This window comes from Anguilla anguilla, chromosome 4 (assembly GCF_013347855.1).
Source record: "Anguilla anguilla isolate fAngAng1 chromosome 4, fAngAng1.pri, whole genome shotgun sequence".
NCBI classification, from domain to species: domain Eukaryota; kingdom Metazoa; phylum Chordata; class Actinopteri; order Anguilliformes; family Anguillidae; genus Anguilla; species Anguilla anguilla.
In genome coordinates, this window is record NC_049204.1 from 17408199 (window position 1) to 17423713 (window position 15515).

General features: G+C 40.5%; 3 protein-coding genes and 1 long non-coding RNA gene across 10 annotated transcripts in view; 3 read left to right on the forward strand and 1 right to left on the reverse strand.

Moving 5' to 3' along the window:
* The window catches only part of dlec1 (DLEC1 cilia and flagella associated protein), a 29913-nt gene extending 27446 nt beyond the window's left edge, over positions 1 to 2467 (forward strand). For all 3 annotated transcript variants that reach the window (XM_035414699.1, XM_035414701.1, XM_035414702.1), the window contains 2 exons: positions 1088 to 1193; positions 1702 to 2467. In XM_035414699.1, the coding sequence (XP_035270590.1) occupies positions 1088 to 1193; positions 1702 to 1828 (233 nt within the window). In that variant the 3' untranslated portion in view covers positions 1829 to 2467. The remainder of the gene's footprint in view (positions 1 to 1087; positions 1194 to 1701) is intronic.
* acaa1 (acetyl-CoA acyltransferase 1) lies at positions 2327 to 9230 on the reverse strand. The gene is made up of 12 exons (XM_035414703.1): positions 8865 to 9230; positions 8188 to 8281; positions 7874 to 7931; positions 7682 to 7761; positions 7260 to 7302; positions 6678 to 6776; positions 5597 to 5677; positions 5020 to 5210; positions 4454 to 4633; positions 3999 to 4054; positions 3728 to 3873; positions 2327 to 3476 (listed from the first exon to the last, which is right to left on the reverse strand). Exons 1-12 carry the CDS (start codon positions 9042 to 9044, stop codon positions 3401 to 3403), a joined length of 1284 nt encoding a protein of 427 aa, XP_035270594.1. The 5' UTR covers positions 9045 to 9230; the 3' UTR covers positions 2327 to 3400.
* LOC118225793 lies at positions 8584 to 10393 on the forward strand. The gene is made up of 3 exons (XR_004764893.1): positions 8584 to 8601; positions 9615 to 9669; positions 10163 to 10393. It is a non-coding gene; the product is annotated as an uncharacterized LOC118225793 (long non-coding RNA).
* A 1076-nt stretch (positions 10394 to 11469) lies between these two features.
* Positions 11470 to 15515, forward strand: part of map3k22 (mitogen-activated protein kinase kinase kinase 22) — a 42959-nt gene continuing 38913 nt past the window's right edge. For 2 of the 5 annotated variants that reach the window (XM_035413731.1, XM_035413733.1), the window contains exon 1: positions 11471 to 11905. The gene's annotated coding sequence lies outside the window, so the exon portion shown is untranslated. Of the gene's footprint in view, positions 11906 to 15515 lie in introns of all 5 variants that reach the window. The other 3 variants (XM_035413734.1, XM_035413735.1, XM_035413732.1) reach the window with 2 other exon arrangements.

Here is a 15515-nt window from a genome sequence, read left to right on the forward strand (position 1 = left end):
ATGGCCTGTTACGCAAAACCCTTTGTTATAGCGCCACCATCTGGCCGACGTACGTGGTTTTTAGGGCCTGAGTAGTGGGGGCCCATAGGAACCGACCTGCCAAATTTGGTTGCTCCAGGACTTATGGTTGCTGAGCTTCAGACACTTTTAGCGGAGAAAAATAATAATAAGAATAATCCTAACAGATACAATAGGGTTCCACCAGCTTCGCTGCTTGGACCCCTAATAATCCTAACAGATACAATAGGGTTCCACCAGCTTCGCTGCTTGGACCCCTAATAAAAGGAATATCTGGGATGAAATATTAACCCATTATTGTCAATTAGGTTTAAACATCCATTTTTTGCTTTGTCTGGCAGATCTAATAGATATCTTTCATGAAGTCTCTCGTTGCTAATTAGATTCACTTCATACATTTTACCACTGCTATTTGGTGATCTGAAGCGTCTTTGTACAAATACTGAGAGCTGTGCTGAAAATAGACATATTCCAGGGAGAATGAGATGGTATAATTTTAAATTAATGACCGTGGCAAAAATTTGGAGGGAGAAAAGTCCTTGGGGGAAGTGGGGAATGTTTCTTTCAGAAGTACTATATTCCAATTTAAATTAATTCACACATATGCATGTCTTATTTCTTTAATTCAAAAAATTATGTACACTACAGATCTCCTCCCTTCTCAACTCTTCAAAGCTTCTTCTGCCAGTGGGAGTTTCTTTATGTAGTCAGTTTGTGTTCAGATATATCACATTCAAACTGTTGAACAGTGGAAATGGGAAATGAGAGGCCTTTGGGAACACTGAGGAGGAAATATTATTGGCAGCTGACATCACAAATGATTATACTGTAAGCTGATTGGTCTCTTGCAAGAGCCATTGCGAGACAGTGTATTTGGAATAAGTGCCCCTTGAGCCCATACACTGCAGTTTCCCATCATTCCATTACTCCCTTAATGTACCTACTGAGACCAAAGGGAGAGCGATTATTTTATTTTAGCGTTCCCCCTTTCCTGCCAATGTAAACAACTGTTCAGGAGCATACTGACCTTCCAGCTGAGAGCAGACACATTCCCATCCTCTCTTTGCAGATGCGCATGAACAGGCTGGCCAATTCACAGTGACCCCTGTCTCTGGAGTTCTGGAGCACTCTGTCGCCCCCTACAGGCAGCCTCTACAGATCAGCTTCACAGCCAGGTGAGTTACACCACTTTAGAAGCACCAGGCAAAGGTCTTTCCAGCAATATGTCTCAGATGGAGATAAACAAAGTAACCTTCAAAGATATTGCTACTGTAAGTTCCAGCCAAATTAAATGTGATAAATAGGCCCAAAATGCATGAATAAAGACCTTTTGTGCGCACGCATGGTTTGATGATATATTGTTGAACTGCTGACAGCAAATGAAATTGTGCTCATTTTAAGGTTGCCTATAATATTTTTTATGAGAATATCATCGGCTGCCATGCTTCCATCACCATCAAATGACAGAGGCAGTCAATTTACTGTCTGTTGTTTCGTTTATGATGCATGCAAGTATTGTATCCTTTCCATGTGAAAGGACACTACGTGTACTAAAAGCCTTGCTAGGGCATATTAATACCTATAATTTGAAAGCAAGTAATTCCACAAGAATTATTTACTATGCTATCTATTATTAACTTTAACATTGTGGTATATCACACGTTGCAATTGTACTTCCCGCAGTGAACAAGGCGAGGCCAGAGCCTCCATCACAGTGCAAGGGATTCTGGGAGAGTCACCAATCTTGCTGCAGGTCCAGGGGAAGGGCTCCTTCGATGAGAGATTTGTATCACTGCTGGTCGTTGCCTAGACCTACTGCACCAGATCATGCAGTGCATAGCTAGCTATGTACAGCATGAACGAAGAAATAACCAGGAGATCTGCTTAAAAAAATTGAGATACAAGGGATAGGGAAGATTTACAATAATGTACTATGTAAAACAATTACCTTCTCTGTTTACCCGTTGGAAACCATGTACATAATTTATGTTCCTAATTGTCCGTTATCAAATATGTGTATTTTTTGTATTTGCTCATGTTCCCTTTGCCTAATATTATAAATTTTGTCTAAAGATCTGAAACCAGTCAGTGTGAGACATATATGCAATTAAATAGAAAATCAAGAAGTATGAAAATATTTTTTCACGCACTGCAACACATTAGGGATTTAAAGTGACCTGAAATTTGAAAATGCACCATTCTGATCATAAAAACCAAAGATCTATGCAACTGTATAATCTCAAAGACTGGAAAGCCCTCAAAAACCATAGGCCAAAAGGAAAGGAATAGTCGGAATATGGTTCACAAGTGTGAAAAGTATCATTTAATGAATTGTCATTTTTAAAGAAAATAGTCATATAAATCCACAATTGTAGAAGGTTGAGCAGCCACTCCATGGATAAATTACACAAATTAGACATTTGCATTTACAAGGAATCATCAGTGTTCCCCCTGGTTCTGAAAAACTAGCCATTCACTCTATACATTAGAAGAGCAGTATCAGCAGATTCATAAGAACTGATCTTTGGAAAAGTCTTTTAAAAAGACAGAAGTGCAACAAATGATCAGATTGTATGAAAAATGCAATGCAATTATATCAAATATTTATAAAGCAGCTTATAACTAACCGATCTTAACAGTTTGAGAGTTGCAATTTGAGAAGAGCAGAAAAACAGCGATCACCTCAATATCTGGACATACATCACCTATCATATCCTATATCACATAGCATATATCAACTCAAATATTGTATTATGGCCCCGCCCATCATCTGAGCCGCTACCTCAGGAATTTTGTTTAGTTGCCACCAATTTGGCTGACGTAAACATTGACTGACTGACCATGTTGGTCAACAATCTAAACCCTGAGCTGACCAGAGCAGGATGGGTCTCCCCCTTGAGCCTGGTTCCTTCCGAGGTTTCTTGCCATCTGCCACAGGGAGTTTTACTAGGCACTGTTGCTTTAGGCATGCTCCTGTGGGGGTTTAGGCCAGGGTTGTATGTGAAGCGTATTGTGACAATTGTTGTGAAATGCACTATGTAGATAGATAGATTGATTGATTGATTAATTGATTGAAATATTCTGGTGATCGATATTTACGGAAGATATCAATATCACTTTCAAAATGTTGCATTACTAATCGTAATTTTAGTATAACAAATTTTTGCTTTTCAAACATAACTTAAAAACTGTAACAGAACTAGTAAGGTGCTTATATCTTTTATTAGACATGATAAAGGAATAGTGGCTGGGGTATTTAGCATTTTATTGCATTAGTACAGCAGTCTGTTCTGCTTCAAGCCCACTGACAATCAGTGTTTTAGGGTCCTTCAGTGTTTTGACCAAAAGGTCTGGTTAAGACCATTCACACACCACTCCAGGACTACTTTCCAGGATATTCAAAAACTGCAGCAGCTCCCATCCCTGTTCCAATGCACATTGACACCACGCCATACGCCCTGCAAGACACACGTTTGAACTCGCCAAAGGAACACAAACCTGATTAGACTATCAACGCAATTAAATTTAATATTTCTTTTGAGCACTAAAGAATTATATGAGAACCATGGAAAGGTGCAGCTTTGATAACAAACAATAACCAAGCACTATGTCAATTATGATACCTTGTTTCATGGTCCTGACTCCGCCCATTACGTGCCCAGCCCATCGTTCATTGGTTTGTTTGTGCGGGCGTGTGAGGCGACCTCACCTCTTGCCCCTGCGCTGGAGTTCGCTGAGCAGAGTGACGACCTGTCGAGCCCCGGTACAGCCCAGCGGGTGGCCCAGGGCGATGGCTCCTCCGTTGGGGTTGACTTTTTCCAAGGGTATGCCCAGCTTCTCCACGCAGTACACGGCCTACCATAAATTCAAGCGCACAGACCGATCTCACTGTCTGAATGACAAACAATCCCGTTATTACCGCTATAAATCCGGTTCTGCAAATTACAAGATTTGGAGATGCAGAGAAACGGACGACTGACCTGACTAGCAAAGGCCTCGTTGATTTCAAAGACGTCAATATCGGCAACAGTCAGACCTAAAAGAGGGAAGATTTATTTCCTGACAGCAACCGCATTCATAGAAGGTCAACAGTGAAAGTTTTTTATTAAAGATTAGGCTAAAGATGGAAAAGTTTCAGCGTAATGCACATCAGTGAAAGCATGGATGCTGGTGGCAACCTTAGGTACCATAACTCTTAACACAACCCTACGGTTGTCCAAGTTAATTAGAGAGGAACTGCCTGTCGGGCCAGTCAATTTTCAATTAAGCTATTAATGAGTTGGTAATGTGACAGCAAACCCTTTAAAATAAATGCTTTTACATTTCTTCAAGGTAAAATAGTCCCACATTTGGTTCCCAACTACAAAAAAAAACCTGTTGTTGCAGTTCTTCATATATATCTGCCAGTGTATGTGAGCCTGATGTGGGCACTCACCGGCCTTCTGCAGAGCTGCAGGGATGGCATAGGCCGGTCCGATGCCCATCACGTCCGCGGGCACTCCGACCACAGCGCTCGCCCTCAGGATCCCCCAAACGGGCAGACCTAGGGCCTCCACCGCAGACCGCCGCCCCACCAGCACGGCCGCCGCCCCGTCACTCACCTGGCTGGCGTTGCCTACGGGGACCAAACAGCGGTGTGAGCCCATCTCCATGGACTGGGCCATCGCAGCCTCATGTTGTGCTCAACACCACTTCAGAAGGTTTCAAAAACACAAGAACTCAACAATAAAAAAAGCTAGAGAACAATTAAGGAAAGGGAAGACGGTTCATCCAAACAGAACTTTGTGTAGTGCAACAACTTTTTTTATTTATTTATTTATTTTTTTTACCAGCCCACCAGTATCAATTCCATATTTAATTGATCCGCAAGTCCTGTAATGATGCAGTTGACATGTGAGCAGTAATGTGAACATGCTGATGTTTACAGAGACAGAAACAAAGACACATACGCACACGCACGCACGCACACACACACACACACACACACACACACACACACACCTGCAGTGGTGCTCCCATCTGGTTTGAAGGCCGGTCTGAGTTTGCTCAGCCCCTCCAGTGATGTGCCCGCCCGGATTCCGTCGTCCTTGGCAACTGTGATGGTGCGCTCCGTCCCGTCCTCGCCCACGAACTTGGTGGTGACCGGAACGATCTCCTGATCAAACAGGCCCAGCTTCTGAGCCCTGCTTGCTCTGTAACATTAGAGGACAAGCCCCTCTACAGGTGTTACACACCTTTGACTGCATAGTGGGAGAAACCTCTGAATAAAGCATGCAAATGGGCCCAAACATCAGTGTGCCGATTTATATATTACAATGGATGAAATGGAGACTAAAGGATTTCATTAATCAAAATATGGCATCTCGAAGTGCAAAAAAATCTCAAATGGGTTGTATGTAAAATAATGCATTTTAAACAGAGAAAAAAGTGTCAGTCTGTCAAAGTACTGCATTTTACAAAAAATGGGAAAGCCACATGAAACAGTTCCCCAACTAAACAAATTTTCAGAGAAACAATCAAACTGTGAAAACCGCTTTCCCTCCCCGTCCTGTTTGCTACGTTCAGACGGTAGAAATACTTCTGCTGTGAGCTCAGAGCAAAGGCGTCCTGCTTCTCCCGGGAGATTCCAAATCTCTCAGCCACGTTCTCTGAGGTGATTCTGAAACACATGGGGACAGGAAGTGATGCACGGTGTTCGGAGAAGGCTAACTGCGGCGCCGCTGCAACCTCTGAGCTTCCCATGCTATGTAAACCATAAATTGACAGTCTTTTCTGTCAGGCTTGTTCTATCAAATGGAAGCATGCCAAAGGACAACAAGTATCATAGTGAGGAACAAGTCTGCAGCAGGAATGCCAGGTGAAGGTCACAAGAACAACAGGCATGCTTTCTCTCTGAAGTCATTCACTGTGAGCCGACAGCAAACAGTTAATTAGAATTCAGTTTGTCTAAAAAATTCTGGTACACACAGGCAGGGAACAAAATATGAAAACGCCTATGTAAAATCACTTAATAGGGTGTTGGGCCACCACCTGTGGCCAAGATGGCCTGTAGTGGACTGCTTTTTGGCAGGAGCAATACGATACCACTCTCAGACAAGAAAATCAATCAACTGTCATAAAGTTGATGGAAGTGAAAAACACCGTCAGGCAACATTCCAGAACATTCCATAAATGATTAACTGGGTTCAGATCGGGTGACAGAGAAGATCATGACATGCGGATAAGGTCAGTGTCTCGTTCCTCACACCACTGACTAACATGCTCCGTGGACAAGGGAACTGTCATCTTGAAAGACATCCCTTTCTGGAGAAAAGAAATCCTTTAACATAGGATAAAAATTATCATTCAGTATTACCAAGTAGCAATTTACATCAGCCTTGTCTTCTAAGGATATGAGTGTAGACAATCCATGTTAGGAATATGCACTATTACACAAACATCAGAACCCTTTCTGGTTAGAAACTGCTGTGCTTAATTTTTTTGTTCTCTACCTGTATATTTAAGGGACAATGCTGTAAGAGTTCAGATTGAACTAAAGTCATTTTGACTCAAGCAGGGCAAATAATTTTATTTGTACTGCAGCCAAAATTCAAGAAAAGCCTTCATAACGCACTGAAACATTGACATGAGAAATTAAGTGCAAGCAATCAATGCCTTACCCCATGGGAATGATACAGTCCCGGGCCTTCTCATTGTCCATCAGCCTGGAGCTGACATCACCGGGGTTCCCTACGGAGCGCAGGGTCATGCTCTCCACTCTGAAACACACAGAACAGAGAGGCTGGCTGAAGCGAAGACACAGCATCGTTAACACTGCCAACTCTGAGCAGACGGCTCCACGGATTAGAGATGCGGTCATCTTTTCTCTTTTGCCACTTTTCTCCCATTTTCTCCCCAATTTAGTCGTTATACGAATGCCCCGTGTGTATCACGATCCTGGTCGATGCGCTATACTCTGTTGGTCTAGGCAGGGTGTAGACTGCCACATGCCTCCTCCGATACACATGGAGTCGCCAGCCGCTTCTTTTCACCCGACAGCGAGGAGTTTCACTGGGAGAGCGTAACGCGTGCAGAGGTCAGATGCGGCCATCTTGAGTTGATTTGTCTCAATTGGTTATGATACATGTTTGACCCAAACAACAACATATACATACACAAACTGACAACAATCACATTACTCATGTCCCTGTCCTACAGCATTTAAACGACTGTTTGTATGTTCAGAAAATGCAGCTACTCACCCACATGCAAGACCCATGTCATAAGATCCATTTCTGATGCCACCTGAGATGGAAAGTCACTTTCAGAGGGGAAGCATGCTTTCATAGTAAAATATTCATTACACAAAGTTCCTTTGAAGGATGTGGGGCTACTGCTATTTGTGTTGTCACAAATAAGAAATCATGCCAGTACAATGAAAACCATAGCAACACATGAATCCTAAATTTAAGTGATTACCCTAGAAATATGAATAAATATAGCTGTAAAATACTATATACGGGCACAAAAAAAAAAAACAACAAGGAAAATAGATTAATGTTTTAAATCATTCAGGTCATCTCTTACAAATGTAATAAAGCACAACTGCTTATACATGGAAACAGAAAGCACGCATTGTATCTTCAATCACTTTCTGTGAGAGGCAGTGCACTTTGGCCCTCACCTGCAATGTTTAAAAGGGCCTGAAGCCCAGAGGAGCACATTCTGTTCACCGTGTAGAGAGGCACTGACTCTGGGAACCCGCTGCCGAGGAAAAAACACCAGTTACAGCACTGTCCTGCACCACAAATTCAGCACAGAGTATAGACTGGCAACCGCAGGGCCCATTTTGTGAGAGAACAGAAGAATCACTCACCTGAGAAACTGAGCCACTCTGGCCATAAGAGCCCCTGCCCCAGGCTGCAGAACATTACCTGTAGGGGGCAGAGTGGAACAAATAATTTTTCACATAGGGGCAAGGAAGCTAAAATTGATTAAATAAACTAATAAAACCCCCTATGGCATTTTGACACATTTCATTCATGTCTGATATTACAGGTCAGCCAAGCATATGTATGTCTGCACCATGAGTGATAAATATTTAAAAGCTCTGAATGACAGGGGCCAGGGTTTTCATAGCAAAGCTGTAGCGGCTGTAGCAGCAAGGCTCTGGTGTGTCCACTGACTAACCAACGCAGATGTCCCCCAGTTTGTCTGGTGGCAGCCCCACGTCTTTCAGCACTGCTGACATCACAGCACTCAGCAGCTCATCAGGGGTGGTGTCCTGCAGGAAAATGTCTCATTGGAAATACATATACACTGCAATTATGCTCCTAAAGGGTCCCTGTTTCTTTAGGATTACTTACACTTGATCAGTTCAAGTACAAGTGACTAAATTGCAGAGGGAATAGTGAGAAAGCTAACAAATTCTCCTCAGACTTTGTGTAAACACCCTCTTAAAATCGCCCAGTGCTCCTAAGAGTTTGTGTGAAAACACCGTTAAAACCCCCCAATGCCCAGAATCAGGCCTTCTAGTGTCCACAGAAAGAACTACAAGTTGATCTGATAGAAAACAATGCTAGGACACCGTGTTATTCCACATAGGTAAGAAGCTGACTGATATGTATTATGAAACTTGTAACAGTAGAAATTTGACAACCGTAAAACAACTAACATGTTGCAACAGTGAATATGAAAACGGAGACTTGCGCAGATAGAAACAATGCCCAGCAATTTTGCAGCTACAATCTGATGGGTACTTGTTTTCCACTGGAAGCAAGCCATTGAATTATATCCTGGCACATGCCAATTGATAAAATAAGATCACATAAGATTTTTCAGTGTAGGGCATTTTAAAGTGAACTCACCTTAAACGCCCCTCTTTTAGCTTTGCTGATTGCAGTTCTCACACCGTGGACCACAACAATATCATCTGCACTCGTCGGCGACAGAGCGCTACATTCGGAACTTATCAGAGACGTACCGCTGTGTAAATACTGAGCTTTAGGTAGAGACAGATGTCCAAAAACAATCTTTAACCTGTGCATTGTCTAGTGGTACAGTTAGCAGGATCTGGACGTCTTGAAAGACAAAACCGGAAGTCGCAAATATGATTCAAAGGTCTCACATCAAACCGATGTTTGCAGCTGTCGCTTTTATCCCTTTCGTTCTATATTTTGTTACTTTCTATTGGTTGCATCTACTGAACTTTGACACATAACAACTGAGACAGAAACGGTTGTGAAATCCCGGAACTGACTGTTGTAACCCCGATTGTGATTGGTCTGCTTACATGTCAATTATTTAAAGGCTGGCTTTGACAACAATTGGAACATTTATGCGAAATAATACGCAATAATAATAATTTTATCAAGATCATGTGGCAATATGGCCTACTGACAAAACGATACAAGTAATTCATACATATTATATATATCACGATTATAGTACTGTGTATGCCACAAAAATACATTCAGCAGACAACTTTAAGTCTATTTGCTGCTCAGGAAAGACAAGGGCCATCCCCAGTGTGTCATACCATTGTATCTAAACCATTCCAACAACAAAATATGATACTGCGATGATTCACAGAGGTGCCATTTTCTCTTCCTCCTCAGCCATAATGCATTTTTCTCATTTTTGGCCTGGTCAGCTGGAGCATGGATAGAAAGGGTAAGATCTTGTTCAGCCTCTTTATCAGATTTAGTTTCCCCTGATAAATCATAACTGTACTGCAAAACTGCAAAAAGCTAAACGTTTTGTTTAGTTTCAGATATGCTAATTATGGGGTGCCTCTTTCAGGTATATTATTTCAGAGAAAATAAGATGACTGCCTCTTTTTTTTTTTGGGGGGGGGGGGGGGGGGGGGGTCCTATTGCTTAAGTGAGAGCTTGAAAATATAAATTACTTCTCCTTAAATGTGCTTTACCATTAAAACATCAACCCTCTATTCATATATAGTATGATATTATGTAGGATTTAGCAGTTTTAATTATTCCTTTCCTCTTTGGATACCTCTTTCTGTGTCCTTTTTGGTTTTGGTTTCCTGGGTGATAAAGCATAGATAATTACAGTATTGTTTGCTTTTCAGATCAACTTGAATTTAATAAATTGGGTGTGTCGCACTGAGGGCAAACTGAATAGTCCTCCATTCTCTTTCCCACAGATCCTGTCTTTAGTAGGACATCTGTGTTCACACCTCTGTGATGATGTCATTTATCCACTGGAAGGGGTTAGCCATGATGTCATATCATATCTTTCTGGGTGGTCTTGGACTTGTGCTTTGCCTTATTCTGGATTAAGTACTGAGCATAAACCTGTAGGGATTCGGGATACCTTCAGGGGTCTGGTGATATGCAATATTTTAACTGGAAATATTCAATTAAACATTAAGCTTGCTGACAAAGTATAAAAAAGGTGTTTTAATAAATTAGTTTCAAAAACTTTAAGCCAAAACGTTAGAAGAGTGCTGAACCAACTCAGCCAGAAGATCAGGTTGCTCAAACTACATATGCACTGGTTTGCAATGAGATTGCAAAACACTACAGCATTGTCAGAAATGTAATCACCTGATGTCCATGTTGTATGTCAAAACAATAATGACCCAGTCTCTTACACATCACTGTACTCTTTAAGAAATGGTTGCAGTCAGCAACACTGGTATGTTTTTATTTATAAAGCGGTTCTAACTCAGACTCCCAATCCCCTCCTCTCAGTGCTAGCTTTCATCTTTAATTCACCAAATGATTGCCTTTAAATGTTCCTAGGGTTTGTACAGACCTATTGTGCACCATTGCACTCGACTGAAGTACAGAATCAGTTTAAACTAGCTACCATCACATCCCTGGGTGTCTTTCAAGCTATTGCACCAATCACTGTGCACAAGACTGAAATAGTTTTAAATGTTAGGATGCCTGGTTTCTCAGTTGTTTTTTCTCTCTCTTCTTCATATTGTTATCTATTGTCTATTGTTGTGTTGTTACAGTGTTTTAACTGATACGTTGTTTGAACATTGTCAATATTTCTTCCTGGTGAAATAAATAAATAAATAAATAAATAAATAAATAAATAAATAAATAAATACATAAATAAATAAATAAATAAATAAATAAATAAATAAATAAATAAATAAATAAATAAATAAATAAATAGTTGAGGCCAACTAATAGTTGTAGCTAGCTCATAACTACACAACTCTTCAACAGCATCAACCTCAAACTTCATCACTGTCCAGCTGGTTGGTTAATAGTAGGAGGAAGATCTTCAAATTACCATTGCCATTTGTTTTAAATACACATAGTTAAATACCTACTGTTACAATGTTTCACAGAAAATGCATTTCCAAGCTGTGGTCGTCTCCCGCACAACGCACTCACATCCAGCGGAGGGCAGCAGTTCTCGCGCAGTGGTGGAGAGGTCCAAACATTGCCCCTAAGCCCGTCATCATTTCCTGGAGCTCACGTTATTTCTGACATCAGAGCCAGTGTTCAGTGGAAACACTCGCAGTTCACGAGTGTTTAACGAAGCGAAGCAACAGAAAAGAGAAGAAACTTTACTCGAAGTGAGACTTAGTAGCACTCACTTTGCAGGGTCCACAGGCCATTTATTGGTCAATTTGGATTACAAATATTCTCTGGAGAAGACATTGTATGCAGAATGTTTTTGCATGAATGGATATAATCGACTGTTACTGTTAATTTTACGCCTGCCAGTAGTTCATTCGTGAGCTCTTACAGTATATCAGTTTCCGGATACCAGTGTCAGAAAAGACTCGCTGGAGAAACAATCGTGGGATTTTCCATAATTCCCTCATTCACATTTATTTGCTGTTTTTGAATAGATTTGTCTAACATTTCAGTAATTTATCAAGAAAGCGGTTGACAGACGATGAAGTTATGCAGGTAACCAGGTAAGTTCGTGTGCAAAATAATTTGCGGACAAAAGCCGTTTATTGTTAATCATGAAGGTTGTCCTACTGAATCGCTGTAACTCCAACTGGAAATTTAGTAAAATGCAGTTTTGCAGACTATATGATTCGCATTTCCAATTAAGTGAATGGCTGATTGCAGTCAGGTCTGTCTTTCAATATCTATCCCATGTAAAGAAGTAAAAACTAGCATGATTGTCATGTTTTGTCATGTTGACTTGAAGTTAACTACAGTTGATGTGCATATGGTCTGTCGCGCTTTCATCTATTATGCAAGCGACTATAATCCCAATTTTATTTGTGATTTTATTTTTGTAAGACGTTTATTTATCTTTTGTTGGAAGCAGTTGTGCTTTTGATTAATTAAAATTAGACTATATTCATAATTTTCTCCTTGCTGAAAAGTCACGCAAATCCTTGGCTACGGTAGTTTCCCCGACATGAACCACATATTCATATGTCGTGACCTCTGGTAATAATAACGTATGCGCAGTTGGCATAATTCATATACAATAGGACATTTGATATTTGACGTTATTGCAACAGTGCATACACTCACCCAGGTGGTTTATATTTTTGGTATCTGTGTAGTTATTATATACTGTACTATTAGTCCGTGAATGAAATCGATGTGTGGCTTGTACAGACTTGTAATCTTATGAAATCAATATTTGCGTTTCTTTCCATGGACGAACAAATACCTCCGTGAGCCACAAGTGTTTAATGGCTCCATGCTGTTTTCTATTGATCGGCTGTAGCTTATACAGTATAACATGTGCCTTCAAAATTAGATGAATATATGCCTAACTGTTTTTGCTATTTTAAAGGCGGGAATTTCTGTATTGAGCGGTGAGGTGCACTGCATGTTTGTTAACGTTGCATTAAATTTCAGCAAACACAAGCAATAACCTGTCTGTCTATGCATGCATTATGTTATTCTTTTGTTTGTGCCTCTTTTTATGTATCTTTGGTCTAGAAACATTAAGCAGCCAGGTTTTCGGTTCATTTTGCCATGTTTTGCAAAGTTAGTCATCTTTTTTTGCTATTCATCATAAAAAAGTAGTCTTTACGTGAATGCTTTTCAAAGTTAGTTACACTCTGTCGTATTTCCCTACAGAAATGTGCCATTAGGACAGCCAGTTAATTAGATTAATATATTGCTTTTGGTGAACAGTCAAAATTATAATGCTGATTTACAGTTTTTCTGTTCCTATATAAGCTGACATTTCAGGATTTACCACATCGAGTTGCTCCAGGGGGAACCTGTACCATACTGTCATGTGGTAACATTGCCAGAGTAGAGAGCAGCATTCTTTACAGTTTCATGATTACCCACAGGGTGTGATATTGCAGGATATAAGCCCAAGTCCTTCATCTCAGTGGTGTGCATGTCAGTCAGCTTGTTTGTTGACTTTGTGTTGGTTGCTGTGAGACATGTATTAAATGATCCCGGTCTCCCCAGATCACTTCAGGTCATTTTGGCCGCATTCATCGGACAATTAAAATTGTAACAGCGGTCTTGTCCTTGGCACAAGAGTCACTGTGTGAGTTTAGCTCACTTATAGGCATCTATGCAGCGAACAAAATCAGATATTTGCCCTCATAGTGGGAAAATCTCCTGGATGTGGTCACTTAGTACACTGACTTTGTGGTAAAGTTGGACAGACAGACTTAACTTCCATACTGTGATGGAAGTGATACTATCCCGGTGCTGCTGATAGTGAGGTTGGACTGTACTAAATGTCAATGATAGATTGGAACAACGGCTTGATCTGTACTTTGGTGGAAAATAATCAAGGAAGTCCTATGACATCAAAGTTTATTGCGCTTTTCACAGATTTTTTTGTTATACTTTGCAGGTCAGTTTGTTTAGATTAATGTTGCACTAAAATGTTAGTTATACAGTTTAGGCACGCTTTCTGGATGGAGTTGCAGTTGGAGTCCAAATTTGCAATGCAGTCTTCAAAGGCCTTATGATGGTGGAACACAGGAAAGGGACTTTCCCAACATCAAGGTCATTAGCAATTTCATTGCTAACTGTGGAAGAATTCTTTGTTATTGCCATGGTTGGCCCTTATTAGTTGAAAACCTTGGTAATGATAATAGTTATGTTTAATTTTTCTAAAGCAGCACCCTGACCGACCATTATCAGTTCCAATCATATGACCCAATGAACAATCACCACTTACTCCCCATAGGATAAATATCACCCATGGAAAATATTGATGATATTTAAGTTATTCATTCGCCAAGGCCAATCATCAGTCTTTATCCCCTATTCCGAGGTGACTTTCTGTGATTTTGTAAAACTGTAAAAACTGAGGGTCAGACTGAGCTTTTTACACTCAGAAATCACTGAAAAGCATCATTGAATTGACCCTCTATAACACATATGAAGAAAAATACCCATAGCCGTGGCCTGTTTTGTAAGGGAAAATGACGGAACAGTCATGAGACCGATGGCTGAGAGGCTGGTCTCCATGGTGATGGTTGTTCGCTTCATTGTGTGTGTAACTCCTGCAGCTGTTCTAAAACCATGGAAGCGCCACACATTTTATATCTCTCCTCTGAGTGTGAGGACTGAACACCCACTTACCAGACAGTATAATCTAGGTCAAAAGTTGAAATGACTCAGAATCAATAGACTGCTGCATGAAGCCTCTATGCAGCATTGGACCACATTACCCTGGGTCTGTTGTAAGCCTTTAGCAGTTTGGAGAATGGGGCAGAATCTTGGCCACTACATTTTCCTGCAGCAGGATTGTGTTGAAGCACAAATCAGAAAAGTAAAGGCGGACTCTGTGGAATTTAAAGAAAAGCATTTTTGAAAATCATTAAGGCCTTTGAGTCTGTTTGAGTTCGTTCAGGTCATCAATCCAAAGGTTATTAAATTCTCTTATTAATCAAGCCATGGGAGTTGTTCTGGAGAAGGCACAACTTTATCTACGGTAGATATGAATCTGTTACTGGCTGAATTACTTAGTGCTGTTTTAAATCAAAGCCAGAACCACGCATAGCTTAACTCAATGTAAATATTGTAGAGAAACTGCATACAGTCCAAGCTTTCTGTGTAATAAATCATAGCACACATTTGAAGACAGTATTCACAAAAAATAACCCCTGAAGATTTCTCCAGTTCCTAATTAATTTAATTGATAAATATGCACAAATTTGGTTAAATTAATGTAGTATCTGTGTATGAAATTGAATATTATTGGCTATTGACTGTTGTTACATTAAAGAGCTTAGCCAAGGTCTCTTCCAAGCAGTAGAGAAATTTGTACCAAATATTTTGTGAGAGTATTCAGACATTTCAAAATGAAATTAACGTACATTTGTATCTATTTTTTCACCAGTTGTGTTGCGACGCCTCAGGTGACTAGGACAGGTATTGTAAAACAATCCAGCTTACATTAAATGTTGTGTGAAGAAAATTTGAAGGCCATTCATACAGTAAGAAGTGGTAGATATCTGTACCAGGATCATACAGAGCACACCATTGTGGGTAGAGTCTGTTGGTAGACACCTATTCCAGTAGGGTTGAAAAGGAAAACTGAAAAAGAAAACAGAAACCACAATAAGCTGGGCGATC